This window comes from Octopus bimaculoides, chromosome 18 (genome assembly GCF_046866305.1).
Source record: "Octopus bimaculoides isolate indiv1 chromosome 18, ASM4686630v1, whole genome shotgun sequence".
Classification (NCBI taxonomy): domain Eukaryota; kingdom Metazoa; phylum Mollusca; class Cephalopoda; order Octopoda; family Octopodidae; genus Octopus; species Octopus bimaculoides.
The window spans coordinates 55,654,059-55,681,299 of record NC_142945.1 but is presented as its reverse complement, the minus strand read 5'-3'; the positions used below and the strand labels follow the sequence as shown (position 1 = coordinate 55,681,299).

Genomic DNA, 27,241 nt, shown 5'->3' with positions numbered 1-27,241 from the left:
TAAGGAAACAATAAATAGTGTTTATTAGAAAAAAATGCCAAATTTGTTCATGTTTACAATTGTTAATGTCTGACATGAAAGACTTTCAAGTGAAAGGAAGACAGAGTCCAGAGTTGCTATAAAATGAAGCCTCATAGAATAGCATCAAATAAACCAGAGAAAGTCTCTCTATCTTTCATATTCTAACAACTTAGGTTATTATGAAAGAATCAGGAATCTTGTGAGTTTGTCTTAGAGTCAAATATGATACAAGCAACGAAGTAACAACATGATGTCTCCATGTTAAAAGGATCGGTCAGCTTGAACACTTCTTGCCTTTTTTGAACTCTGGTATTTTGGCATCTGGTTTGAAAGGGTAGTTAGTGTCTTTGAAGGTATCGGCAGTGATTTTTGCCTCTGAAATGCAACAGAGAATAGTGTACAGAATAAAACACTGGAGAAAAAAATATTAAAAAAAAAAAAGCAAATAAAAGAAACTCATTGTAATGGAAAGAAGAAGAAGAAATAATTGACCAAAGAATGAATTCCTGAAGAGTTTGAGTAAGATGGAGTTTCATGTTGGAATTTCTTCAGTTATTCAGGTTTCGGTAACAGATGCAATCATCATTTAACAGATGTCTTCTATGCTGGCATGGACGGTTTGACGAAAGCTGGTAAGCCAGAGAGCTGTACCAGGCTCCAGTCATCTGTTTTGGCTTGGTTTCTCTGGCTGGATGCCTTTCCTGATGCCAACCACTTTACAGAGTATTTTCTGTGTTACTGGCACAGATGCCTTTCACGGGTCATTGGCACTGACCACAACTATGATTTCACTTAGCTTCATCCATCTTCTCAAGCACAGCAAATTGCCAGAAGTCTCAGTCACTTGTCATCACTTTTGTGAGACTTTAAAACTGATGATCATGTACTTAAGCTCCATCGCACGTGCACACTGACATATCCAGTGGAGCATATATTAGCTTCATTTCTTTCAAGCCTTCACATATCCTCTGCAGTCACAGCCATGTAGCAAGGCTGTTCACACACAGGCTTCACATAATCTACCTTTCACACTGAGGAAGAGGCCCTTTGCTACTAAGGAGATAAAATCTCTCTGAACTTTGCCCAGCCTCTTCCTATTCTAGCAACTATGCCTTCAAAGCTCCCCCCTCCATTGCAAACTTGGTTAGCTAGGTATCAGAAGCTATCTACTACTTCTAAGTATCCCCCTGGGTAGTTGAGAATATGAAGACAAGGAAAGTCTAGACCATATACCACTCGGCTGGATATTTTAAGCATCTCAGCAGTGACCCCTGATGGACCTGGGACTTTCCTTGTCTTCATGCTTTTCATTGCTTTATTTACCAAGCTACTGTCTATTTGGACAGCTGGTCCCTCTACTGGGTTCAGATTAATTATTTCTTAAAAACAAGACAATAGAATTAGAAATGATTGAATAAATTTGTTTACTGAAAACACCAGGAGTTGTCTCTTCAGCTTGAATGATCTGAGTCCGGAGAATCATCTCAGAATCTTCGGCAATTTTCAACAACTAAAAAATAATAAAAAAAAACACATGCAATAAAAATAAAACAATACAATGTGAGGGAAGTGGTCAGGTTTTGGATTGGCAAATATATTATTCACAGAGTTCAAATAGTGGAATGAATTTTATGCCAAGAGGAAGAAAAGTAATGTTCATTGGAAAGACAGAGAAAGAGAGAGAGAGAGAGAGAGAGAGGAAATGGTCAAATAATAAGTTATACAAATGACATAGAATGATTTGATTACCTTTTTGATCACTGCTGGATCAGCTTCATTTATATTTTTCCGAAATTCTTGGTTAATCTTCTGTTTCGAAGCTGTGAGTGACAAAATAATGAAAAAGGAAGGGAAAACTAATGCAGCTTCTTTTATATTCTTACCACAATTATCAAGAATTAATTTTTAAATAGGTTCACCCATCAAAAATACACATTTCCTACCTTTGCAGAAATAACAAACTATTTGTGTATGTCTTTGAGGATTGGTGTAACCGAGAGAATATATAAGAGGGCTTGTAGAGGATGTCAGGTAGTTAAATCAGTGTGAAGAATGAAAGAATCTAATGTTGCAGGTGTTTGGAGAAGATCGTGGCTACAAAATTGCAAATGAAAAACTGATTAAAAGTAATGGAGTGATGTGGCGGGTTTGATGTAAGAAGTGTGTGTGTGTGGGGGGGGGGGTCAATAAGTTGTGTAAGTAGCAGATGATGTAAGCAATTAAAGAAGGATCAAAATTCATAGAAGATTCAGACTGACTGGAATGAAGGAAGCAGTGGGAGCAGGATGAAATGAGGTGCGAGAAAAATGCAACATGTTATTTCTAGAATTTCTACTTAATAAAGAGTAGAATTCTAATTATTTCAATGAAAACAAGTTGCTTGAGCTAATGAAATTTTCTTCAAACATACCTTCCAGAGCTGTTAAATCATTTTCAAAAACTTTTCTCCTTGTTCTGTGAAGATGCTTAAATGCAGAAATAACCTGAAAAATGTTCAAACATTTTAAAGTGATTTTATATTTTTCTGCTTCACTGGAAATGATTTTTTTTTTTATTGTTTCTTTTTATTTTGTTAGTATTCTAGTTTTTTTTCATTATTCTAATATTATTGTTGTTATCCTAATTTAAAAAGTTTTACTGTGTATTATTTTATTTTGTCATTATTCCCATTAAAGTCTAAATAGTATTATTCTGTTTAATCCCTGGTCAACACTAATCAAAGCTAACATATAATTAAAGACATTCCAGCCAAGCCGATCCATTCTGACTTCTAGGGATATCTTGGACTACACCATCCAATGTGTCGTTTACCCTTGTCGAAGATGGAAGATTTGGTTGCTATTTCTAGCAGGCTGAGACTCCATATTAATATTTCCTAAGTTTGTATTCAAAGATAGATGAAGTTCTCCTAAAATTCTTAGCAATCCTGAAATGAATTTTAGTATTATTCCAGATAGGGAAACACTGCCTATCGATCTGTTCTTCTATGTCAGGGAGGTTCCTCTTATCAGTTGGCTAGAAACAGTAGCTAACGGTCGCTGCAATAGTTTACACTCTTTCCTTATAATTTGGAAACATGTGAACCTATCTCAACGATTACTTTTATAGTTATAATTACAATTGCGTTGCTCCTGTTTCATTGAATGTGGTGATTTTTTTCATTTGTTAGACGTTTAATTGAATTCCATTTGAAGTGACAATTAACCATTAAATTCCTTACGCCGATATATTTCTACAATTAATCCAGTTTCAGGTCTTTTTAATAGATATGAAGTTTGCTTTACATATTTGACTACAATAAAACCTACGATCATACTACACACAGGCGAGCATGCATGAATCTATGGTTTCAATCACAATTCGAAAATGCCACATTTCCTGAATATGGGCAGAGAATTAAGGATGTCGACAATGGCATTTGAAGAATCGTTATAATAATATAACTTGCTGTTATTTCCATTAAATCTATTAACAAAATGTCGAGTTTATGTAGAATTAATTTAAAAGTTCAATAACACAGAATTTTGATTTAATGACTTGACGCCTCAATGTAATTAACGAAACAATGCCGGGTAGCAACACAAGGTCCTACGGCTATTAATGTGATGGTGAGATGTTCATGTTTGTCCCAACAACATTTGTGTTGTGAGTGAAATGAAATGACTAAATCAGAAATAGAAAGAATTGACGCTCCAAGTTTGGCTTGGCAGGTGTCTCATTAAGAGTCGCCTTCAAACGGTTCCAGGCGATTTTTAAAAGGAATTCGTTAATTAATAACTCATATGATATAATTATTTTAGTTCGGATAATTTTCCAGTAAATATCCAATATAATTAATAAAAAAAAAAAACAGTAATAAATTCATTAGATGAATGAAGGTCAAATTAAAAACCATACGATTGATTGCCTAATATTTATAGCAGAGTTGCTTCAATACCAAACGTGAACGTTTATCTTCAATATAGAACAACAACAACAATTATACTTTTTTTTTCCGCAATAATTAGTTGTGGAAGGCAACATAATTAAACATAAAACACTTCTTACCTGCTTTCTGGACATGTTTACATTACAACCAAGTCTCGCAGCTCAATTGTTAAGTCACGTAAAAACTCGTCGGTTCATTGTCACTATGGCAACCGTTAAGCAACAAAGATGGTTCCTGCAGCGAACAGTTTCTTGTCACTGCCTAAAAACATGTCTGTTACGTTAACTATCTTGGAGGAATTGGGAATTGTTTATTCAAGGAAAAGACGATAAGGAGAAAACCGTTTCAGATATTCTAATGGCGATAAAATTTATTATGTGAGAAAAATAATTATAACTATATTAATTTTACAATATTTATTGTAACTTTACAAAAGTAAACGTTAAGAGTATGGGGAAAGAAAAAGGAAATCCGTGAATAAAATAAAGAAATAAAAGCATGAATATTCCATTCAATAGTGCATCATTCTAGGGGACATTAGTGTTCCCTTCTAAAAGTATCTGAGACGACCTCCCCGCCCAAGATACGGCATCAGCGCGGGTATTTCCAGATATCGAACCCTTAATGTTCTTCTCATCAGTTATTTTAATTCTACCAGAAAATTTAATCCCTTTCACATCTCTTTCATTGATTCATAATTTCACAGCTCAAACGATGCCTATTTTTTACCTTCCGGTTGTTAATAAATTTGGGATTCTTTCCGAACAGCAGCGACGTAATGTAAACAAACGACTTCAGACGAAGCAACATTCAAATACCAACGATTCGAGGCCTTCCTTTTCTTCAAATAGGTGAACACAAAAGTTTATTTATCTTTTACTTGTTTCAGTCATTAGACTGTGGCCATACTGGGACACCGCCTTGTAGAATTTTTAGTCGTACGAATCGGCTTCTGTATTTTTTTGTTTTCCTTTAAGCCTGGTACTGTCAGTCAATTTTGCCGATTCGCTACAAACGGGAACGTAAAGCACCAAACACCGGTTGTGGGGCAAACACTGACACACACACATAGATACATGTGTTTCAGAATTTGGAATACGATAACAGGTAAGAGAAAAAATTGAAAACACGAGAAGAGTTGGTGGGTGAGACGTTAAAAAAACATGGATTAAAAAACTTTGTTTGAAAGAGACTTCAAACCATTATTTTGAAATGTACGATATTCACACAACATCCCTAAATCTTTATCACATCCTAAAAGACATGCATTTTTAAGCTGACGTAATTTTTTTTTATCTCAGAAAATATCTCTTCACTTCTACGATTTAAATGAAAAGCTTCCTTTTATTCATGTTACATGAAGATTTAATTGAATTTTTTAATAAGAAAATCGAAGCAAGTTCTGGTTACTTTTCCTTAAATAGATCTATCTACCAAATTAAATAAAACACCAAATTTTTTATTTGTTACAGAAGCCCATTGCAAGTTACTGAGGAATTTGTTGAAAATTACAACAAAGTTAAGAATTTAGAAGAACAGAAGAAATATCATGCAAAGGCAGTTCAAATGCTTCTTAGAATCAAAGTAAGAATTGTGTCTGGTATTTCTCTTTTGATAACTTTCTCCTTCCTCTGTTTATACTTTATCTAATAACAATAATGCACCTAATAATAATAATAATTGATTCCTTTGTATGCATATACATATACATATAAATATGTGTTTACCGAGATGCAACTGGATATATGTGTTTATGTATATTTATATGTAACAGTGTGTATATATGTATGTATTTAATATTTATAACTTAACCTTAAGAACTTTCTAAACTCTCTGACGAAGCCCAGATACACACCCAAGTACCTTAATCTTATCTACGAAATACTTCAGTTCACTGGGGGGATGGAAGTAAAGTGGGGTACTATGGCCTCTTGACTGAAACAGCTGTAAGATACTATCCTACTTTCTATGCTCTATGTTATGTATTTTAATAATTACTGGTATTTTTATATATTGTATATGTAAAGCATAATATGTTATACATGTATGTATATTGTTATAATTGTTTTTTTTAAAATAAATAAATAAATAGACATAATTTGTATTATATATATATATATATATATCTGCATATACTGCATTTACTCATGTATAATGCAAGAATTGAATACAAAACATTGTTGCCAAATTGGAAAGTAGCATTAAACTCAAGTATAAAAAAAAAAGAAACGAAAATATGACTGATTTTTTTTTTTTTAGGTACAGAAAGTGCAGAAGACATATTTGAGATGAGATAAAAGAATTATTGGCACTGTAATAACAGTTCAAAAGGGGTTTTGACGTTATACGGAGAAGTAATATGTTAGAGGGGAGGGGCAAAAACATTATTCAATGAAGATTTTCAAATGATCTATAAATTTAAACCTAATTTTCTTTTATTCTGTAAATTTTAGTGGAATGCAGGTTTGTCAAGTTCTGGTTTTAGAAAAGATGCCAATGTCAGTTTAGCATGGTCAGAGTTGATTCTGTTATTGAAATGCAAAGGAGATATTCAACAAGGTTAGTATTAATCCTTCATTTTAATTACCTATTAATGGGCTGTGGCTTACGGCACGTTGTATGTCCCAAAATAGGAGAGCTTTTTGGAATTCTAACTTTTCTAATACTGCAACATATATTATATTCTCTTTCCACAGTTTATCCTGCCCAATTTGTGGAAGATCCACATTTCAAAGACATCTGTTGTCTTTTCCATTCCTGTGTACATTGTCCAAGTTTCTGTCCCAAAGAGGACATTTGGCATAATATAACAGTTTACAGGCCTCAGTTTTAGATGCAGTTCAAACTGTCCTCTTTATCATTGTCAATATTCTGTAATACCAAACTAATGTAATCATCCCTTCTACTGACTGAGCTGTCATCTATCTAGAGTTGTGCATTGGCAGAACAATGGACCAAATGTCTTGCAGTCTTTAGTAATATCTCTCTAAATTCTGTGTTTGACTCCCACCAAAGACAACTTAGTTTTTTCATCCTTTTGAGGTCACTAAAACGAAATTTTCCTCAAACTCAGAGCTGTTGCTCTGTTGTCCAAGACTTGATTTTATTCAATTGCTGAAGCATTTCTGCTTTTCAGAGTGTCTGGATCTTTTGCTGATGTCACTGAAACTGGTTGCTGTTGACTGCAACCATGTACCGTTGCTGCTGTTGCTGGCAGACACTCTGTTGTCCCTATTGAGTACACACTTCACTCAGCAGTCATTCCTCCGAGAAACTCACATGAAACAACTGAAGGCAAGTAGAGCATTGATGGTGATGACTAATGATGGTGATGACTAATGATGGTGATGGTGATGACTAATGATGGTGATGGTGATGACTAACAGAAGCACAGGGGCAGAGATTTTGGTGAAGGTGGGCTTCATTGATTAAACTGACCCTGGAGGGATGAAATGCAAAGTTGAAATTGTCATTGTCATCACAATTGTCATCACTGTCATTTGTTGTTCTCATATTAACTGAAACTGATATAAAATTGGTTAAATTAATTCTTTTGAAGGTTGAATCCCTGTTAAAATATGTTTTTTTCTTTCTAGGTTTGTCAACTTGTCTTCATGCGTTTGTATTGTCACAAAATGGCCAACCACCTTGATGGATGGCAAGAAGTGAAGAAAAGATTACATTCCTACTTTGCCAGTGAGTATAATAGGTTTTAATTTGTTAGTTGCTGCTGAGGCTTCATTACCGTTTTGCTGACAGTAAATCATAGAAACCATCATCATCATTGTTTTAATGTCTACTTTTCTCTGTGTGAATCATGCAGAAATGAACCTCTCTCTGTCTCTCTCTTTCTCTCTATCTCTCTCCTCCCCTCTCTGCTTTTGGAATTTTCCAACCAGGTCTTTCCCTTTCCAGGTTTCTCTGACTCCGCCTCCTTCTACACCAAGCACCCAGATGCCCAGTTGTTGTTCAGATTTATTATACAAGTCGCTGACATCATCTTGATCGATGATGATCTTGAAAATGATACAAATTACGAGTTCTTTTCTCACAATTTCAAAACAGATTTACTCCCACCAGTTCTGGTAAATATTTTCTTCTGTGCTTTTTATTTAATGATTTGCTTTGATGAAGATATTGAGTGTCCTTTCAATAAAATTAACAGGAATATAACTTAATAATCTTGTTGCTTAGACACCCGTTTGTATTCTAATGTCTTTGTCTAAATCACAACTGTGTTATAGATCTATTCTCAGAAATAAATCCCTATGGCGAGTTGTAAATTACTTTAGTTTTAGCTTAGCTTCATTCCTGATGGCGTATCAGGAAGTGAGCTCTCTTCATCCAGCACAGTTGCAGACCTTGTTACAAGCCCCCTCCCAGACACGGTCCCTGTCTGTCAGTTCCTTCTCTACAATCCTCAGCCAGCTCTTGAGCAATTTGCTTCACTTCCTTTGTGTCTTACCCACCTCTTGCTTTCATTCCACTCATTTTGTGGACACATGTAGAATGTGGCTGAGTAGCTTCTGTCATTTGACCCTGAGGATATTCTGTAGATTCCTCAGCCCAGCTGTAGCCATGACTTCTCCAGTCGTGATGTGGTCATTTCAATACATATTTGGTATGTTTCTAAGGCAATGTCTGTGAAAGACATCTACATTTTTATAGACTCTGCTGGTCTTTTGCCATGTCTTGCAGGCATAAGTTACCATTAATGTAATAATCAATGTTCAGGTGGTGATCAGGCAGAATCGTTAGCAGGCCAAGCAAATTGCTTTACAATATTGAATAACTGTCTGCTAGAAGTTGCCACATGTTAGAAATATGTTTCCCATGGAATTAGGTGGCTTCTTGAAGACAGTCTGATGATGGGTGAAGAAATAACTGATTGAAATATTGTCATAATGCTTAAAACCAACTTAGGAACATATGTCCAAATATGTTCCTTCAACATAAAAACCGATTTATTAGAATGGTTGGCTGCTGTTTTAGCAGGGAAAAGGGTGGGGAGTGTTGTTGTTGTTGTTGGTGGTGGTGGTGAACAACGGTGGTAACAATTTTGCCTTGGTTTTGTCTATTTTAGCTGAGTAAGGTCCAAAGCGAGTCGCCTCCCGCTGAAATCTCTTGTCCTTCCCGTCACAGTTCATGGGTGAGTAAGAGCATGCATGAACTTAGTGCTCCTTTATGGCACGCCTTAAATGTTTGGAAATACCAAACATTGTGTTCAGGGGATGGAATGGTCAGAGAACCAACTAACAAGAAGGAACTCTATTTTGTTGATTCCCTTTCCTCGTTGATACAATGCACTTTTAATCTGGACACAGCTTCTTGGTAAGTCTAAACTTGATCATTTCTATAAAGATGCCTGATCTGTTACATGCTGAACTTTAAGTAGATATAAGTCTTTACAACATGTATTTCATAACCAGATATTTCTAGATGCCAAGAACATTTAGCTATAAGGAGTATCTGATTAAATAAAGAAGTACTGTACTTTCAATTGATAAGTCTTCACTTCAGATTTATGACAGACATTTCATTGTGTGTTTTATTAATGAACTAAATTCTGTTTGTTGAGAATAAGCACCAGATCTGATTGGAATGCTACATCCGTTAGACTTCACCTAAGCTTTACGAATTGAAATAAGTGTTAAGTAGCAGCCCTTGGAACCTCTTGGCACTACGGAGGCCTTTACTGAAGTATCTTATAACCAAATGTAAGAACTTCAATATAAGAAGAGAGAGACTATATATAGATGCTAATGCTAGAGTCTGTTAGAGTTTTGATGGCTCTGAGGAAGCCATAAGATGTTGCATAGGCAACTCAGCAGAAACACCTGTGAGCTAATGAAGTTGACTATGCAATTCCTGTCCCCTTCTCATTCAATAACACACACACATCACACACAATATGCTTCTATACAGTTTCTACCAGATTCACTCACAAAGTGTTGCTTGACCCAACAGTAGAAGATACTTGCCCTAGGTTTCATGCAGTGGAAACCATGTGGTTGCATATCTCATCATTTAACGGCCACTTTTCCATGCTTGCATAGATTGGACAGCAGTTTACTTGAGGCAGATTTTCTATGGCTGGATGTCCTACTCGTTGCCAACCTTCACATTCTTATGACAGGCTTCTTTCAGTTTCCATCTATCAAATCCACTCACAATAACTCAGCATTGTCTGTATGGCAGACTTAAAATCCAACCAATTTCATCTCTCTTAAATAAAACTGAAGCTTATGAATATTCTTTGTTTCCATTTCTACAGCTGGGTTGACTACGTTGTTGCTTTAAATGTGTTAGCAGAAGCAGCAAAGAGGAACTTCACAGTTCTAAGCATCCTTCAATATTTAGCATATTGTAGCATTTGTAACAATGATTGGCAAAATACAAGAAGAGAAGATGTTTCCCAAAGACACCCAGCAGGTTGTTTCTTTGTTTTCCTTTCATTTTCTTTTAATTGTTTAATTACCATTGATTTTTATTTATAGTTGAAATGTTGAGAACTAATTCATTATACAACTATTATTGTTTATCACAAGGATTTGGTACCAAACGAACAGTGATGAAGGAATTATCTCACTCTTTGTAAATGGAATGAATGATAAATTCAGTGACACTAAACTTGTGGCCCAGCAGCAGCAAAGTTTCCATCTATTCATATCTTCTCGATCCTCTGTCTTTTTCTGTAGAGAATAAACTCGTTCTGCATCATTTGTTTGGATCAGGCACCTTTGCGTTGTTTCTGTTCATTGGGCCCATGTTGATGGGTTTCAGAACAAACCCATATAGAAAAAAAAAGAAAAATGTAGCCTCGCAGCACGGGGACGTAAGCACATGTGATAATTAGTGCCTTCTGGGTAACTGAACATTGTGAGTGGTTGCTGGGGTGAAATGCAATGCTAAATATCAACACTTCCTAAATCTCAGATTCGGAGTTAATCTAGTTTTTGTTGATTTCATTCTCAGGATTTGAAGACAAAAATCAAGTTAAAACCAAAGAACCGAAAGAAACAGAGAATGATTTTAAACACATTTCACATGGAACGTCACAGAATTGGTAAGCTTATTTCTAATCCAGGGATCAAGTTTAGGATAATCAAGTATTAAATCTGATGGGGGTCAGTCCTGTAGGTCATGGATTAAACTTCTTCATGTTTCATGTTTTGTATTCAGGGAAATTACAAGTGTTGCTCAAGTCTATGAGGGAAAGTTATATTGTGGATCAACCTGCAAGATATAGGAGCTAATGAAGCTGCTTTTGCTGGCTTGGGGCTATAATAGAAGACACTTGCCCAAGGTGCCTTGCAGTGGGATTGAACCTGAAACCATGTGATTGGGAAGCCAGCTTCTTAATCCTACAGCCATGCCTGCTGCTCTAAAGTTGTTATATTACGAGGTGGGCAAAGAGGATCCTTTCAAGGTTAATATTTTGGCTGAGAAAGAAAAAATGTTTGAAGAGGAAGAAAGAAAAGTTGTTTATTCAAACTGTGACAAACTATAAGAGATTTTAGAAAACATTTTCAAAAAGATTAATTTCTTTTATAATTATTTTAAAAAATTATTTTTCGGCATTATTGTCATTAAAAACTTAAAAAGTAAATACCAGTGAAGCATCACCACCACCACCATCATCACCACTACCACCACCACCACCACCACCATCATCACTACTACCACCACCACCACCACCACTACTACCACCACCACCACCACCACTACTACCACCACCACCATCATCACTACCACCACCACCACCACCACCACTACTACCACCACCACCATCATCACTACTACCACCACCACCACCATCATCACCACCACCACCATCATCACCACTACCACCACCACCACCACCACCACCATCATCATCATCATCTCAGCTCATCTCATTTATTCTGTTGTGTTTCTGTCCAACCTTTTACAACTACATACACTCACAGAACAAACTTTTATTTTATTAGCTTCCACAAAAGAAGTGACATCTTTGGTGATTCGAAGGAATCGGATAACAAGGTAAGTCATCTGCAGAAATGGTCACTTTTTTTGCTTCTAATAAAATTATGACAAAGATTCAGATCCTTTGACATATTTTATCAACACTTTTTTCATTCATTTGTTTTTTAAACTTATTCTCTTTTTATTAATGAGTTGTTTTGTGTCATTAACTTCCCAATTAGGATATCTAACTCACTGCAGCCATCATCCACTGGGGAATATGACTTGGTAGCAGGTATCAGGCTTTCACTTATTGTTTTAAATGGCCGGAGGGAGAGACTGGACTGTACCAGCAGTTAGAGTACAATGTTGTACAGCTAATTAGTGATTCCTTCATCAGTACTTTGGTTAGTAAGGTAAAGTCTATATTTTGCTGATGAAATCTAATAACACTGAAACATGCATGAAGTTATCTCCTGTATTTGTCAGAGTCGTGAAAATAACATGACCCATTGATGGATAAAATATTTTGCTTACTGCCGCATGATCATGTTTGGCATTACCCAAAGATACAATATGGTGCCATTGCCAGGATGTGAACATGAAAGCCATTTAGAGGCCCATTCCTCATTTCTTAGATCAGTGTAACTCTACCTCTTGTGCTAAAATATAATTATTTCCATGATCAATTATTGTTATTACATTTTAAATTATTTCTTGCTTCAATGCTTTGGAGTTGGCAGAAATCAAAGACTGATTCACTGAACTACTTTACAATATTTAGTTTTATGTCTCTTGGTCATGAATTTATAGTTTGACAATTTGTTTTTGCCTTTTATCTTTTCATGGTTGATAAAACCAGTATTAATCATGGTCTTGACTCGGTTCACTGCATTCTTTCCCAACAAATTTTCACTAGTGTTCCATTCTTAGAAGCCAGTTTATTGATTTTTGTCTTCTCTTCAGTGGCAAAATGACAGCAAATGGTAGCATACCAAACTAAGTGCCTTACCATAGTTGAGTTACTATTAACATATCTGATGCAGTAAGCATTAATTAAACACGTTAATTAGAAATGATTGTTGTGCAGTGATGAAAATACTTTATGGTTCAGACAAAACAGATAAAGTTAGAACGACAGAGTTAGAAACATTGTGATTTGGATTTCCTGCGGTGTTCCTGATCTGGTTGATTATGGTAAAGCGTCCAGCTGTAGTCAGCAAGCATACTGTCATTCCAGAAGCCTTGGCACCGTTTCTCCATAGCACTAATGTCCTGGATGAAAAAGACTTGTTGACCAGTGAAAGTGGTATTGGTGATGGTAGGTGACATTGTAAAAGAGTAGATATGGTAAATATATTGTTAAATAAAGAAAATTAATGCTCCTTTTCCAGATGTCTGCAGAAACGGAAGAATACAGTTTTGGTTTTTGGCCGTGGGACATCATCTTCATTTATACAGAGCTTCTTGGTGATGTTCTTTTAAATGGAAGTACTTCACATATTCAGAAGAGGGCACTTATGGGAGATAACTGCAAACTAATGGAGGAGTCTTGCTACAAAAGACAGCAACAATTTCAACTCAAATCAGATTTAAACTTCCAAATTGACACCATTCATAATTTGTGTAGTGTCAGCCTGCTTGAACTCACTCACTTCAAATCTCCACATGAGATATCTATGGAATCTGGTAAATTGATGACTTTCTTGGCTTCAAAACATGTTTTTATTTTATTTTAGACATTTGCACCAACAAATAAATATTACTGTTTAAGAATATTTGAGAAGAAACTTGAACTTGAACTTGTTATATCACTGAATATTCACTGTATTTAACTTATCTCCTCAGTGTGTGTGTGTGTGTGTGCAATCACCTGATTAAACCAACTTATATTACTCCATTCAGTGGACCAGACTGCATCTTCCAGTTTGTCTTATTATCAAAGACTGTAGGGTGTGATTATGAGACAATATGGCTGTTATTTCTACCACTTTGAGCCACGTCTTTGGGTTGTAAGAACTCTGTTGAGTCATAATGAAAATATAATATATAAATGGAGAAATAATGAAAAGCTGATGGTAATAATTAAGCCTCATGCTTTCCATCCCACCCTGAAGCTCAGCTAATATGGGAAGCAGTAAAACGGGTAGTCTGATTATTATTATTATTATTATTATTATTATTATCATCATCATACTTCTTTCTTCTATCTCTTAGCAAATGAAGACAACTGGAACTGGAGAATACGTCTTGGAGCAATTCAGGCTCTGATGAGGGTCTACCATTGTTTGTTAGGTGAACCAACTAGAGAGGTCTTGTTAACAACATTATGGACTATACTGCTGCAGGTGAATCAGACAGAACGGAATCCTTGTGTTTTGGAAGCGCTACATTCTAACTTTGTATGTTACCCTCATTTAGAATTTTCTTCATCTACAGAATTAGACTAATGCACCACACTGAAACTAACATATCTGCTGTTAGCTAATGATCCTTAGAAGAAGTACTCAATACAAACGTAAAGTACAGTTGCTTATTTAGTCTGGTTGAGTGGCCTGTCACACTGGAGTTGCTTCTTTGGATAAGTCAATCTGGGTCATTCTGACTTCTCGGAGGAAGCAGTTGCTCACTTTGGAAGCTCCAGAGTAACTGACCATTGAACTGGTTTAAATAGACTGTGTGTGTGTGTGTGTATGTGTTGTGACTATAAGAATTGTGTAAACAAGAAGGGAAAAATGAGTATTCAATCATCATCCTCATCATTTAATGTCTGTTTTCCATGCTGGCATGGGTTGGACAGTCTACAGAGTGTATTGGGTGCCTTTCACATGGAACTGGTGCTGGCCATGGCTGGGATTTCACTTAGCTTGACATGTCTTCTGAAGCACAGCAAATTGCCACCAGTTCTAAGTCACTTGCCATTGCCTCCATGAGGCTCAACATCTGAAGACCATATTTCACCACCTCATCCCCTGTCTTACTGGGTTTACCCCTTCCACACATCCCCTCCATAGTTATACATTAGCACTTTTTACGCAGCCGTCCTCGTCCATTCACAGAGCATGACCATACTAGTGCAGTCTTCCCTTTTGCATGCTACAGCTGATGCCTCTCTCTCTCTCTCTCTCTCTATATATATATATATATATATATAACTGTAAATGTAATACTGACTATTTTCTGGTGGTCTAATACTTAAGAAGTTATACAAACAGGATTGATTTGAAATAGAAATGGTGAAATAAGTAAGATGTCCATTCTGGTGCATTGATCTATTTCCCGTGGGAATTCTTTGTCCCAGTCTCTCTATTTTAAATATATTCAAACACCTGACTCCAGGAATGGTTGATTTTTTTTTCCTTTTTTTTTTTTTTTTAGTTGTTTGCTTTGAATTGATTTTGTCTTCATTTCGGTTGTTGATGCTCTTTGACTATCCTTCATCTGTTGCAGTTTTATTCTTCAAAGAAGACAGCCATGTCTTTCAGGCAGACTTCACTCCATAACTTTATGTCACACATGGCTGACAATTTGGTCGAGATTTATTTACTAGAATCATGTGGCAGCAAGGAACAGCTGAAAGAACAAGAACAACATCAGCAACGACGACAGCAACAACAACAACTACAGCAGCAGCAGCAACAAATCACAAACAGAAACAGTTTGACTCAAAAATTAAACGAGAACAAATCAATAATTGATGAAAGGAAATCCAGTTTTCCTCTGAGGTGAAACCATAAATATTTTCATGTATTTCAAGTTTTATTTTAATGAGTTTTGTACAGCATGTTGAAATAAGCTCATTAGAGCTGATCTCAGAGCACCATTTAATAACCATGTTGCCATGGCAATAGTTCTAATTAAAGCAGGGAGCGTCGGAGGTAATTAGAACTTTGGTGAAGATGGTAGAACCTGAAGACCTGCAATTGATTTGTTGTGGTTTAGACCAGAGATCGAAAGTGATTCTGGCCATGGCAATCCTTGCCTTTTATTTCTGCCATCATGGACCTTGGACTATATAATCTAATGTGCTCTTTTTTAAAGATTGTTGGATGTGATTTAAGGGAGATTTGGCTGCTGTTTCTCGGAGGTTGAGCATAAAGGTTCTTCATTGGTTCATATGACTGCTGTTAACTTGACTTATACTGTTCCCCAATGGATTATCCTCATCCAGTTTTCTAGACATGATTTTATTCAATGTGGGATTTACTTGATCCAACACAAATCTGACATTTGCTGCAAAAAAATTTTGCCTTTTACCATTTCTGGGTCGATAAAAAGGTTTCGTGCTCAGTTTACACATATAACTTCACAGCAAGTTTCTAAAAATGTCCTCATTGCATTTGGCAAACTGGTCAGCTGTGGCAAGCAGTGTTTAGTCGGGTGTTTTCAAAGTGTTGTTACAGCTGTCTCCTTCATTGGAAATTTTAATCAGATTTGATTCAAATTTCAACGCATGTGTGTGTGTGTGTGTGTGTGTGTGTGTGTGTGTGTGTGTGTGTGTGTGTGTGTGTGTGTGTGTGGTTGGCCTGTGTAATGTAATCTATGTCAGCATGGAGAAGAGAGGTTTAAAGCAAGGATGATTTAATGTGAAAGTTGTTATTTGTCTAACATTATAAAGTTATCAGAGGTAGAGGAATATATGGTAGATATTCGTGACACAAAGATTTTCAATTATTTTAACAGAAGGAAAAATGTCCAGACAAGATGCTTCCAAAGTTACAGAACAAGAACATTTTTGAATTTACAAGAAGTCATAAGAAATCAGGTAATTTCATTAAATTCTTAAAAACATAAAAAAAAAAACAAGTTATTTATTTACACCTGAAGTAGCTGGTATTAACTAATAAAATCTTTAACCAGGTTCCTTGTATTTTAACTCGTCAGATTTTCAGTAAATTAGTATTATCTTTTATATACAGGTGTTAGTGTTAATGTATTTAATGCAAGAAGCATTAAAAAACGTAATTAGAAATACTTATATGGTAAAAATGATATTTCAATTATTTTGGGAAACATGGGAGACTACTCTGGGCATGTCTTGGTCTTATTATGACCTCATCAGTGAAATATAAACTTCACTATGCTTGCTGAAGTAGTGATGGGGGCATCTTTGATTGCTGGCACATCAAGTGGAGTTCCAAGTTGTAATTCTTGTAGAGTTAACTTAAACTCTTGAAGAATTAAGAGTGAGAAACCAGGAATACAATGTGGTTTAAAATTTGTGGTCAGTTTAACACCACCACCACCTTCCAACCCATAAATGCTTTTAGCAGAGTCCACTCTATTGAAGCAAGCATTCAGCCAAGGCTCCTGAAGAAAACTTCCTCTGAAAAATGTCATAAGCACTGCATTCCCTTCTGTAATTAGCCATAAACATTAAAAAAAAAAAGAAGAAATTGTCAACCATGTATTTTGCCTTTTTTTTTTCACCTGTAAAAACAAAATATTATTTGCTAAGCTTTGAGTCATAATGGCTATCCCCCTTGCCAACAGTAATTTAACCAAAGTAAAATATGGTATTTTGTGCAAATCCTCATATTTTAACCTCCACCTTTCCATGGTTGCCTGGGTCAAAGTTTATTTGAGGCAGATTTTCTGCAGTTGGATGCCTTTTAAGTCATCAATCTTCACCTATTTCCAAGATCCATTGCCAGAGATGTTTGCTTGCAATATTGGAAATGAATAACACTGCTTGGATGACAGTGAGATTCATTTACAACTATCACACAATGTCAAGACAAGAAGACACAAACACGCACACACACACACACACACATTGGATTTTTTCTACTTCCCATTGCTCAAATCCACTCTCAGGACCTGATGAAAATATATTTGATTGACATAAATATTGTTCATCAAGTGGGTACGAAATGCTGCTTGTTCACTCTGTAGTGCCTGGTGGTGTTAGGAAGGGAATTCTGCCATAGAAACCCTATTAAAAGTAACATATCCAAGGAACATGTGGATCTACAACCCATGTAGGAGGACAGTAACTCCAAATAAGGGCTGACTAGGGTCATAATGACCTGTCCAACTCATGACAGCATGGAAAACAGATGGAAGATGATGACAATGATGGTCATTTAATCCTTGAGGGTGATAGAGGGGGGAATGCCATAAGTGGTCGGAGCTAGAAATAAACTGGAACAGGTTTTCTAGTAATCTAAGAAACCAAGATTCTTTACTTTTTAAAAATGAATTCAATTTTTTTTTTTTGTTTAGTGGAACAAAGAAAACCCAGGTGACCTTTGGGAAGATCTACAGCATGTCTAGTCCTGCAACTCTGATAAAAAAGTAATATAGACTCACTGGATGTACACTAGGAAGAAGACCATTCCACAAGAAAACTGTAGGTAAACACTTGGTTAAAAATGTGTAGAATAAGTGGTCCAACATGGCGAATACATACATACATATGAGGGTATGCTGTAAAGTTCCTGGCATTGGGTAAAAGAGAATATAGGAGTGTCAGTTAATTATGAGTTTAATCATCATATTCTCAGATTCACATACTTATTGCAGTGGTCCTTCAGTTTTTCTAAGGCCTGTGAAAGACTGCAGAAGGTTGGGTCTCCAACCAGGCCTCTTGCAATACACTTAAAGCCAGGAACTTTTCAGCACTCTGTTATACACACACATATATACATAGATAACACAGTAGGGGGTGATCTGAGGGATATTTTTGTTTCCAGTTCTAGCTATCATGTAGAGGTATTACACATTGAGTAAAAGAAAATACAGGTAGATGAGCTAATTATGATTTTGTTCAACATTGAACCTTTACTTTTATCTGATAAATGTTTTGCATTCCCAGAGGTAATTAAATAAAGTGAACTTAAATGATTGCATCAAGAAATTGAAAAGAGGCCAGTATTTTGCTTTGGTGAGAGACCAACCATTCATTTTATGGCACTCACCTGTACCTCGCAATACTTTTATATCATCTAATAATCCAAAGACAGACTCAGTTGTATCTCAACTCCTCACAGCAATAAAAAGTAACTCCTTATGGAACCTATATCTGTTTAGAATAGTGAACCAGTGAAAATTGTCTTTATTAAGAGTACAGAATATAAATGCTGACAGGAATCGGTTGTCCTGTGAACCATTAAGCTGGCAGTTTTCCAAGCTTAATGTTTCACATCAGTTTAAATGATTTCTGTTTCATAAACTTTTTTTTGTAGTTGTTGCAGTTATTTTATTAGTTGTTTCTTTATTTAAATATTTGTATTAATTACTTGACGACCCAGCTTTGTTCCTAAAGAGTTGTAAACAGTGTCTTGCCAAAGAGTTCGTTATTTTAAAATATAATTGGTAACATATTAGAACACAGTTCACAAAAACATTTATTGGTGACATTGCACTCTTTGAGGAGAGACATTTTTTTTTTTTTACCTGATCCAGTGATAAGAACATGCTGGAGAAAGTGGTAAGAGAGAAAATGGTCAGGAGATGCCATTAATGAGGTCTTTAAATATACAAGTTGGTGATCTAACTTTGTCTTTCATCAATGTTTTGGATGCAAAAATGAAATTCTGAAGCAATTAAAACAATGTAAAGTGATTGATTTGTTTGTAAATAATTAAATATTGAGGTGTAGAGGTGGGGGGAGAATAATTCAGATTTTCTATTAAAAAAGAATTGATGTAATTGAAATATATTTGTTCCCTTCTAAGTTAGAAAAAAATAAAATAAATAAGGAATAATGTTGAACTGAGTCGACATGTTGAAATTGTTTTTTTAAATATTTATTAACATTTCCAAGACAGTCTCAAAGACTGAGATTTCATACCAAACCATCTAGAAACATAAATAACAATGTCATTTTTACATGTGTTCAGTCCTTCATTGAAAAATAATAATAAAAATAATAATAAAAGCTAACAATAAGTCTCTAACATGCTTTACATAAGTATTTGTGGCGTTTGCACTCAAGTTGTTGTGTGAAGAGAAAAATCGAGAGGTAAAAAGCATTGTTAAACAACTTCACAAGACAAGGCAGCTTATTTTTTTTCACAATTTGTGGTTTTCACTAGCAACAGCAACATTTGTCTACTAATTATATGGAAAAAATTTATTTTCTTAATGAATTAAGCAGAGGGAGAATAATAGAACTTTGACTAGGTTTTCATTAGAAATTCCTTATTTCTCTTTTTTTTTTTGTTTTAAATCTGTTAAATTGTTATTCAGAACCAAGTTGAGATTGAATGTATCCTCAACTAAACAGACACACTTGAGATGTGAGCCATGGAAGTTCAGCAGCAAATCTTTACAGAAGATAAGATTTCTAATCAAGTGTTAGATCTATTAACATGTCTCTCTCTCTTTCTGTACACATTCAACAGGCTATTTCTTTCAACAGCTGCCAGTTGGAGATCATGTTTCCTTGCTCAGTTGAGCATCTAAAATCTATTATGTTTTATATTACCAGATCGACCTGAAAGCTTTATCTAATTTATCAAAAGCTTTTAATATAAGGATTTCATTCTCTCCACCAAACAGATATTCAAATAGATCAGTTGAAAGATTTTCTTTCACAACGGGACCTATGTTTCAGTTTAATTTGAAGGCAAAATTTTCAAGTTAGTCTAAAAATATTGGGCTATAAAACAGTGCAATGAAAGCTCAAATATACTCTCTAAAAAGAAATCCTCCTTTGGAAGAAATTGCAGAAATTCCTTAAATTTGATGTATTTTTAATGCCTTACATGAAGAAGCTTTGTCGTTGGTAACATCGTTACAGAGCTCTAATTAAAGCTATCAACTTCTGACAAGAGTGTAGTCAAAAATTTTAAACTAAAATTCTAAGGAAAAGCTGATTATATAGTAACACCGTTGTTAAGATGAGCAATTTAAATTTTGTTTTCTGTTACACAGAACTTTTTAAAAAATTTATGAACCATTAACGTTTTTGGTATTTTTAAAATTTCTTTTTCATGTGCGTGCACAAATGTGTTTGTATTGAAATTTAACAAACTTGGGTTATATCCGGGTAGCGACAGAGTCTCGTTTAAGGAATTAAGTGAAATACTGAAGAAATACATTCACTGGCATTGGAAAAGTTTCGCCATAACTCAGTTACTGTAGGGACTCAAAACTAAACTAGAATACATAGAAATGAAACTTTTCAATTTAAAAGAAAACAGATTTTAACTTGAAAAAATAATTAATATAATGGAAATATTTCACTTTTACTTTCAAACTGAAAATTACCAAACTAAATCTTGAGAAATGTTTCATAGAACTTTAAATGGTTTTCTTTTCTTTCAGTATCCATGGATCGGGGAATGCATTATAATTATTCATGAAGCAAGGAAATTGGAGAAGGCTATTATTGTGCAGCAAAACCTGCTTTATATTGACACACAAAACGTTTCTAACACAAGTATCACAGATTGTCTTGTTATTTGGTGAGCACTTGGACTAAATATTGCAATTGCACAAGATTTATCAATGAAATATTCTTATATATATAAAAATTAGACAGTAATGTTGTTGAAAATAACCAACCAAAGTTCAAACTACAAATTAAACACTTTTTTTTTATATATTCAGCACAGACGGAAGGGTGGGGGGTGGGGCGGATAGGTGAAACTGTCTTTTCTCAAACATTGAAGGGAATAAGAAGAAATCTCAATGGTAATATTTCTAAAATACGAGGGAAAAAAAAGGTTAAACAAAAGAAGATACTGATGAAATGTGTATTTATCTTTTACTTGCTTCAGCCATAAGACTGGTCATGCTGGGGCAGCGCCTTGAAGAATTTTAGTCGAAAGAATTGACCCCAGGACTTTTTTTTTTCTTAAAGCAATTGAGAAATGGATGAAACTGGAATATTTTAGCAAATAAATGCTGTGTAAGAATTTTATGATTGCTGAACACTGATGCATAATAATCCTTTGTTATAGGTGCAAGGCCAGCAATTTTGACAAGGGGGGGGGGTGATTATATTGGACCTTAGTACTTGAATTAATTACATCCACAGTTTTTTTCTATTCAGTATCTATAAAAGAAATTAAAAAAAAAAAGCATAATTAATTTAATTGCTTCCAGATGAGTGTCATTAGTAATTCCATGATGAAGACAGAATAAATGAAATGGTAAATTGAGATTTGTAAGAAAGTGGGGGGAGCTACTAAAATTTAATCTACACATGTACAGAATGAAATGATGAGAGATCTGATAGCTTTTTCATAACTTTTTTCCAAGCTTATGCTCATCACTTCCTTTATGTGTGTAAATGGGAATAAAGTCTGTCTCAGCTATATTTTTTCTCTCTGTATGTAAGAGAAATATATCTAAAAGTTAAAAAGAACTTATATACTTCTTTCCAAATGAATTTGCATCTTATTTTAATTCCTGATGTGAAGAAATCTTCATTTCATTGAGAAAAATCTCATCTTTTCTGACTTTTATAAACACAGAAAATACAAATAGGGTTTGAGTGTGTCCCATAATTGAAAACTTCCTAATCGAAAACGCTCCCTAATTAAAAACACCCCCTATATCTGCATGGTTGATTCATTCCAAACTGCATTCCTTTGTATCCCCCCCCCCCCCCCCAGCAATGTCTGTACACTGATCAACATGCAAATTCACAATAAAGATACTCCTTGCTTATAACCGGGCAGATACCATCAAAGGTAGAATCAATAATTTTCCGTCAAAGATTGCTAATCAAATATAAAAGTGGAGCCAAGACAATTTCAAAGTGAAACATTGTTTAACCAATAAAAAAAAATTATCTTCCTCACACCCTTTTCTGTTTTTCTTTTCTAGAATATTCTATTTTCTTTGGATTTCAGTTCTGAAATCACCAATGTCAAACAAAAAAAAAAAAAAAAAAAAGAAAATTGTATATATATAAAAAAAAACCCAACTTATATTTTAATGATAGAAATAAGAAAGTTGTCAAATCATATGTTTTGACAACTGATGAGCTGACCATCTTCAGTGTTCTATAGGAGGGCTGATCAAAGGGAAGGCTGTAAAATTATGCATCAAAATATAAGTTCATGTTGGAACATGGCAAAGGTGAATGCCCACAGAAGCGGGGGACATGTCTCCTCAAAAGTGAGGAAATAAAATATATTCACTTTTTCTTTTGCATTCTTTCTCTCTCTCATACAGACACCAAGCCACATCCGTACAACTATATTTTCTCATTAGTTATAGAAGTCAGAAAAATAAATTAAAACAAAACTCAAAGCAATTTTCAGTTTGGAAGGGAAAGCTCTGTCATCTTTCGAACATTTCAGTCTCTCTTAGGACCCAATAGCTATCAGCTCACCATTTCCCAAGAAATGCCAGTTTATATGGAAGATAATGATGGGTTATATACAGATTGACGTTTCACTAAACTAAAAAACACTCTTCTTGCTTTTCCTGCAAATATTAATGAAATGGAACAAGAAGCTGCAGAATTAAAATAGAATTTGATGTTGTGTGGTGGTGAGTAAATTGTGTGGGTTGATTATGTTAAAGAGCATGGATAACATTGAACAATCTGTTAGCCGTGAAGTGGACAGTGTTAACTAAATAATAAGGGTTTCGAATTTTGGCACAAGGCCAGAAATTTTAGGGGTGGGGGGTAAGTCAATTACATTGACCCCTGTACACAACTGGTACTTATTTCATTGACCTCAAAAAGTTGAAAGGAAAGTCAAGCTTGGCAGCATTTGAACTCAGAATGTAAAACTGGAAGAAATACTGCATTTTGTCCGGCACAGTAAGGATTCTGTCTAATTTGGTGAGACAGAAAAGTCATGAATTTATAAAATATCTGTGATTCCATGACGAAATAAAATGTTAAACCCAAAATAAGACGGTTTTAAAATAAATTTTGTGTGAATGATAAAGGAATGAAGTAGCAACCAAATAGTTTCATTGTTTCTTATTTTGGTTCCGTAAACAGCTGACAACTGTGTTGCCTTCCTCTATAATACTTATTTACACCCTTTCACCTTGGACTCTTTTGAGGATTGGAGAATGGCTGAAAAAAAAATCACTGAGTTGTAACAGAGAGCAAATTCAAGGGATGATAAAATATTCGGTAAAATGGTCTTTTTTTTTTTTTAGTTATTTTGGCAAATGATAACTAAAATAACAATAGAAAAAATACAGCCATGATACGGGATGGCTCTGAGTTCCAGAAGGATTTTTTCCAATAACAAACAAGTAAATATAACAATTTAAATAAATTTACAAACAAAAAACTATTTGTAATCCATGCTTTTAAAGAGCATTTCATCAGACTGAAATAACAAGAAATAAAACTGCTACAATAAAATACTTTGATTTAAAATAGGATTCTAACAAAAGTACATGGATTGTTTTAAGATAAAATTGTTATTGAAAATATTTATCAGACAGATGAAACTAAGAAAAAAAATTAGTTATCTAAAAAGAAACTGATTAAGAAATATTTAATTTCCTTAAATAAATGTAAATTATAAAGTACCAGGTCGAAATTAATTATTTTGGTCCCCTTTTTTATTTAACGTAATTCACATAAATAGTTTTACATTTGTAAATAAGGGTTATTCAAGTTTGTGGCATCAAAATATCCCATCCTAGAAATTAGTCAACTTTATAAGAATTTCTTTTACAAAAAAAAAGAAAGAAGCAAATCTCATGATGTTTGATATGCAAATTGTTTGTTGAAATGCTGCATAATTTCTTTGGTAGCAGTAAAGTCTGTGAAAAGCTTTAACAGACATTTATATATATAAATCTGCCTTCTATTTGGCAATCTGAAATCAAGCTGAAGAAAGCTGTTGAATGGAAAAAAAAAAAACCCCAAAAAACTCATTGTTTTTTCTTCAGTTATTGTTTAGAAATTAATTTGACCAAATCACTTATATTCATCAAAGCTGAATACTTAAAAACAGAAATTTATGATCAAACATTTTCCTAATGTTAAAAAAAAGAAAACAAGTCTCTGAGTCACTTAGCTTAGAGGAATTTCTGCCATTCAAATGACTTTGTGAATCTTTTAAGTTCCTGCTACAGAATTTATTGGAATTCAGAAGAACAATTAATATCCAGGAGATCTGCTGAAATGGTTCAGGAGTGATGGGAAGAAACTCAGTTAAAGTTAAAAATCAATCATAATAATAACAATAATAATAATAATAATAATAATAATAAAAACCCATTTGCATGACAGTTTTTGTGATATTTTGTCCTGACATTTTAATTACTAGAAAGAGAAAATGTCAGAAACTAAGAATCAGTTGACTTTTGCAATAGAAAGCTCAGTTGTGTCCAAAGGGAAGTGGTCCTTGAACCAAACTGTTGTAGGAAAGTAACAAGTGTTCAAAGAAACAGCAGAAATAGTTATTATTATTATTATTATTGTGGTGTGAAGAAGAAGGTAGGTGAAAATATCTTCTTATCAGTGGAAATGACTAGAAAAGCTAGCTGACTTTTTTTGGTTTTTCTTTCGACATACAAAGAGAAGCTGTTGAAAAGGTGGGAACCAGCTAAAGTTGTTGTTGATAATAACATTGTTGCTACGGAGGCTGTGATACTTCATTGAGGCCAGCTGGGTGCTGTTGATGCAGCAGTGAAGCTGCACGAGAAATTCGGTTGTCCATTTTGGTTTAGCAGCAGCAGCAGCTTTGGTGGGATTAAAAATGGCAGCAAGGATACAATGCTGCAATACTGGTGGAGACTATTCGTAATGTTTGTTGTGGGCTGTTATCAGCAGAACTAGTTATTTGAGCTGGAATTTGCTGGAATATCAGGAAAGAAACTGTTCTTCTGTGAGCGTTCTTGACAAACAGTTTTAGGGTTGAGTTTCATCAATCTGTCCAATCTGCAGCAAAGTCAAAATGATAAGCAGAAATCTTAGTGACTATAGAAATAATAATAATAATAATAATATTAATAATATAAGCAAATACATAACAAAAACAAAACTATAAAAGAGAGACAAGGGACTGCTATTTCTATAAACTTCATTAAAATTTATTACTTTAAGCAGAAAACTGAAAGTTTATAAACTAATAAAGATTTAATATAGTTCAGAATATGAGAAAATAAACTGAGAAATGGTTTGATAAAGAAAACATGCAAGAATTGATGTTAAGAAAATTAATAGTTTAACTAGAAAAAGAAAAGTAAACAAATTTTTGAATAAAATAGCATTATTGAACTTGTTAATATTTTTTTTTAAAAATAAAGTCAACAAACATTGCAATAAATTCTTTCGATGATTTTTTTTTTGTTTTACAAAATTATTATTCAAATCATTAAAAAGAAAAGAAAAACCATGATGATGGTTACATTTCAAGCAATTATTTCTGCAAATCTCTTCAGCAAACTATGGGATTGAACAGGAAGTATTTCTCTAGCTAGCTACCTCCGTGCAACCAGTGTGTTTGCTAAAGATGGTTGAAAAAGATAATTAGCTAAAAAAAAGCTATATATTTTGGTAGCAAAGAAGGGATCATCCATCCTTAAAAATATTCTTTGAATCAGCAACACTTTTGTCAGTGATGGAAGAAAGCCCATCTCTAAACCATTAATTCATATTCCTTATGTCACACAAAAGTAGACTTGTTTTTTGTTAACAAGGATAATGGTTATGGCCATCCAGTTGTAGAGGCATGGGCGTATCCTTATTCCTGCAAACCTAGCAAGCCATCATCTCTGGCAAGACTTATTACATCAAAAAGTCATCTATTGTTTGTTCTCCCACACTGAAAGATTATAAGAACAACTTACTTGAAGAGGAAAACAGTCCCATATCTTTTATGCAATACTTCTGCACTTTCCAGGAATGACTTCAAGAAAGTAATGCTTAGTTCTTCTCGTAGATTAAGGCACCGTATCCCAAGGCAAAAATTAAAGTCAGTCAACAAAACATTTTGCAACTTTTTTTTGTAATAGTGTTGTTTAGACTTTCAGCAGAGAACTACATGGCCTTGTGGCACCAATTCCTCTGCTGCAGACCACATTTGTATTATTTTCCTCTTGAAATTCTGCATCAAACACTTTGAGGAAATCTTACAATTTAAGGAATGCTAGCCCAAAGAATTCTCCGTCTCTCTCATATTTGTACATCTCATTAACCTGTCTGAGATTTCTGGAAGTCCTTAAATCAACAAAGCATTCTCCATGAACACCCCCTCCCCCCCACACAAAGAAAACTTTACTCTCGTTGCCAAAGTGCTACAACACATCACATTTCATAACACAAATTCTATAAAAAAATATTTGCAGCTAAATTTATCTTGTAATGATGTAAACCTGGGAGAAATTGGTGATACAGCTTTAGAAAAGCAGCGACAAAAAGAAACGGAGACAAATACACAAAGCAGTAAATAAAAATGGTAAAAT

General features: G+C 34.5%; 3 protein-coding genes across 12 annotated transcripts in view; 1 reads left to right on the top strand and 2 right to left on the bottom strand.

Moving 5' to 3' along the window:
• Positions 1-4,218, bottom strand: LOC106883077 (complex III assembly factor LYRM7). The gene is made up of 5 exons (XM_014933957.3): positions 4,069-4,218; positions 2,432-2,504; positions 1,771-1,841; positions 1,450-1,531; positions 1-396 (listed from the first exon to the last, which is right to left on the bottom strand). The coding sequence occupies exons 1-5, from the start codon at positions 4,081-4,083 to the stop codon at positions 296-298; spliced, it is 342 nt and encodes a 113-aa protein (XP_014789443.1). The 5' UTR covers positions 4,084-4,218; the 3' UTR covers positions 1-295.
• On the top strand, positions 4,145-22,649 carry LOC106883076 (transmembrane protein 232). 4 transcript variants are annotated; one of them, XM_014933955.3, is made up of 17 exons: positions 4,190-4,326; positions 4,656-4,800; positions 5,422-5,533; positions 6,403-6,508; positions 7,086-7,243; positions 7,546-7,645; positions 7,865-8,034; positions 9,033-9,280; positions 10,224-10,381; positions 10,925-11,015; positions 11,920-11,971; positions 13,288-13,582; positions 14,111-14,295; positions 15,344-15,618; positions 16,577-16,658; positions 18,119-18,245; positions 21,167-22,649. In XM_014933955.3, the coding sequence occupies exons 2-16, from the start codon at positions 4,664-4,666 to the stop codon at positions 18,167-18,169; spliced, it is 2,220 nt and encodes a 739-aa protein (XP_014789441.1). In that variant the 5' UTR covers positions 4,190-4,326; positions 4,656-4,663; the 3' UTR covers positions 18,170-18,245; positions 21,167-22,649. The 4 variants fall into 4 exon arrangements, with proteins under 4 accessions (XP_014789438.1, XP_014789439.1, XP_052830154.1 ...); XM_014933952.3 differs by having other exon boundaries at positions 4,145-4,800; XM_014933953.3 differs by having other exon boundaries at positions 4,163-4,800; positions 18,119-18,249.
• The window catches only part of LOC106883074 (uncharacterized), a 135,278-nt gene continuing 127,659 nt past the window's right edge, over positions 19,623-27,241 (bottom strand). For all 7 annotated transcript variants that reach the window (XM_089366311.1, XM_052974338.2, XM_052974340.2 and 4 more), the window contains one exon: positions 19,623-25,715. Coding sequence is in view for 4 of the 7 variants with exons in the window: in XM_052974338.2 (XP_052830298.1) it covers positions 25,610-25,715 (106 nt within the window). In the remaining 3 variants the exon portion in view is untranslated. The remainder of the gene's footprint in view (positions 25,716-27,241) is intronic.

Bases quoted from the DNA above. Each gene is read 5' to 3' on its own strand.
- LOC106883077 (XM_014933957.3), bottom strand. The intron at 1,842-2,431 runs GTATGTTTGAAG...TGTCACTCACAG, and splicing joins TGATTTAACAGCTCTGGAAG to CTTCGAAACAGAAGATTAAC. The intron at 397-1,449 runs GTAAACAAATTT...GTTGCATTTCAG, and splicing joins GACAACTCCTGGTGTTTTCA to AGGCAAAAATCACTGCCGAT.
- LOC106883076 (XM_014933952.3), top strand. From the start codon at position 4,574: ATGTTCTTCTCATCAGTTATTTTAATTCTACCAGAAAATTTAATCCCT. The intron at 9,281-10,223 runs GTAAGTCTAAAC...CCATTTCTACAG, and splicing joins AATCTGGACACAGCTTCTTG to CTGGGTTGACTACGTTGTTG. The intron at 13,583-14,110 runs GTAAATTGATGA...TCTATCTCTTAG, and splicing joins TGAGATATCTATGGAATCTG to CAAATGAAGACAACTGGAAC.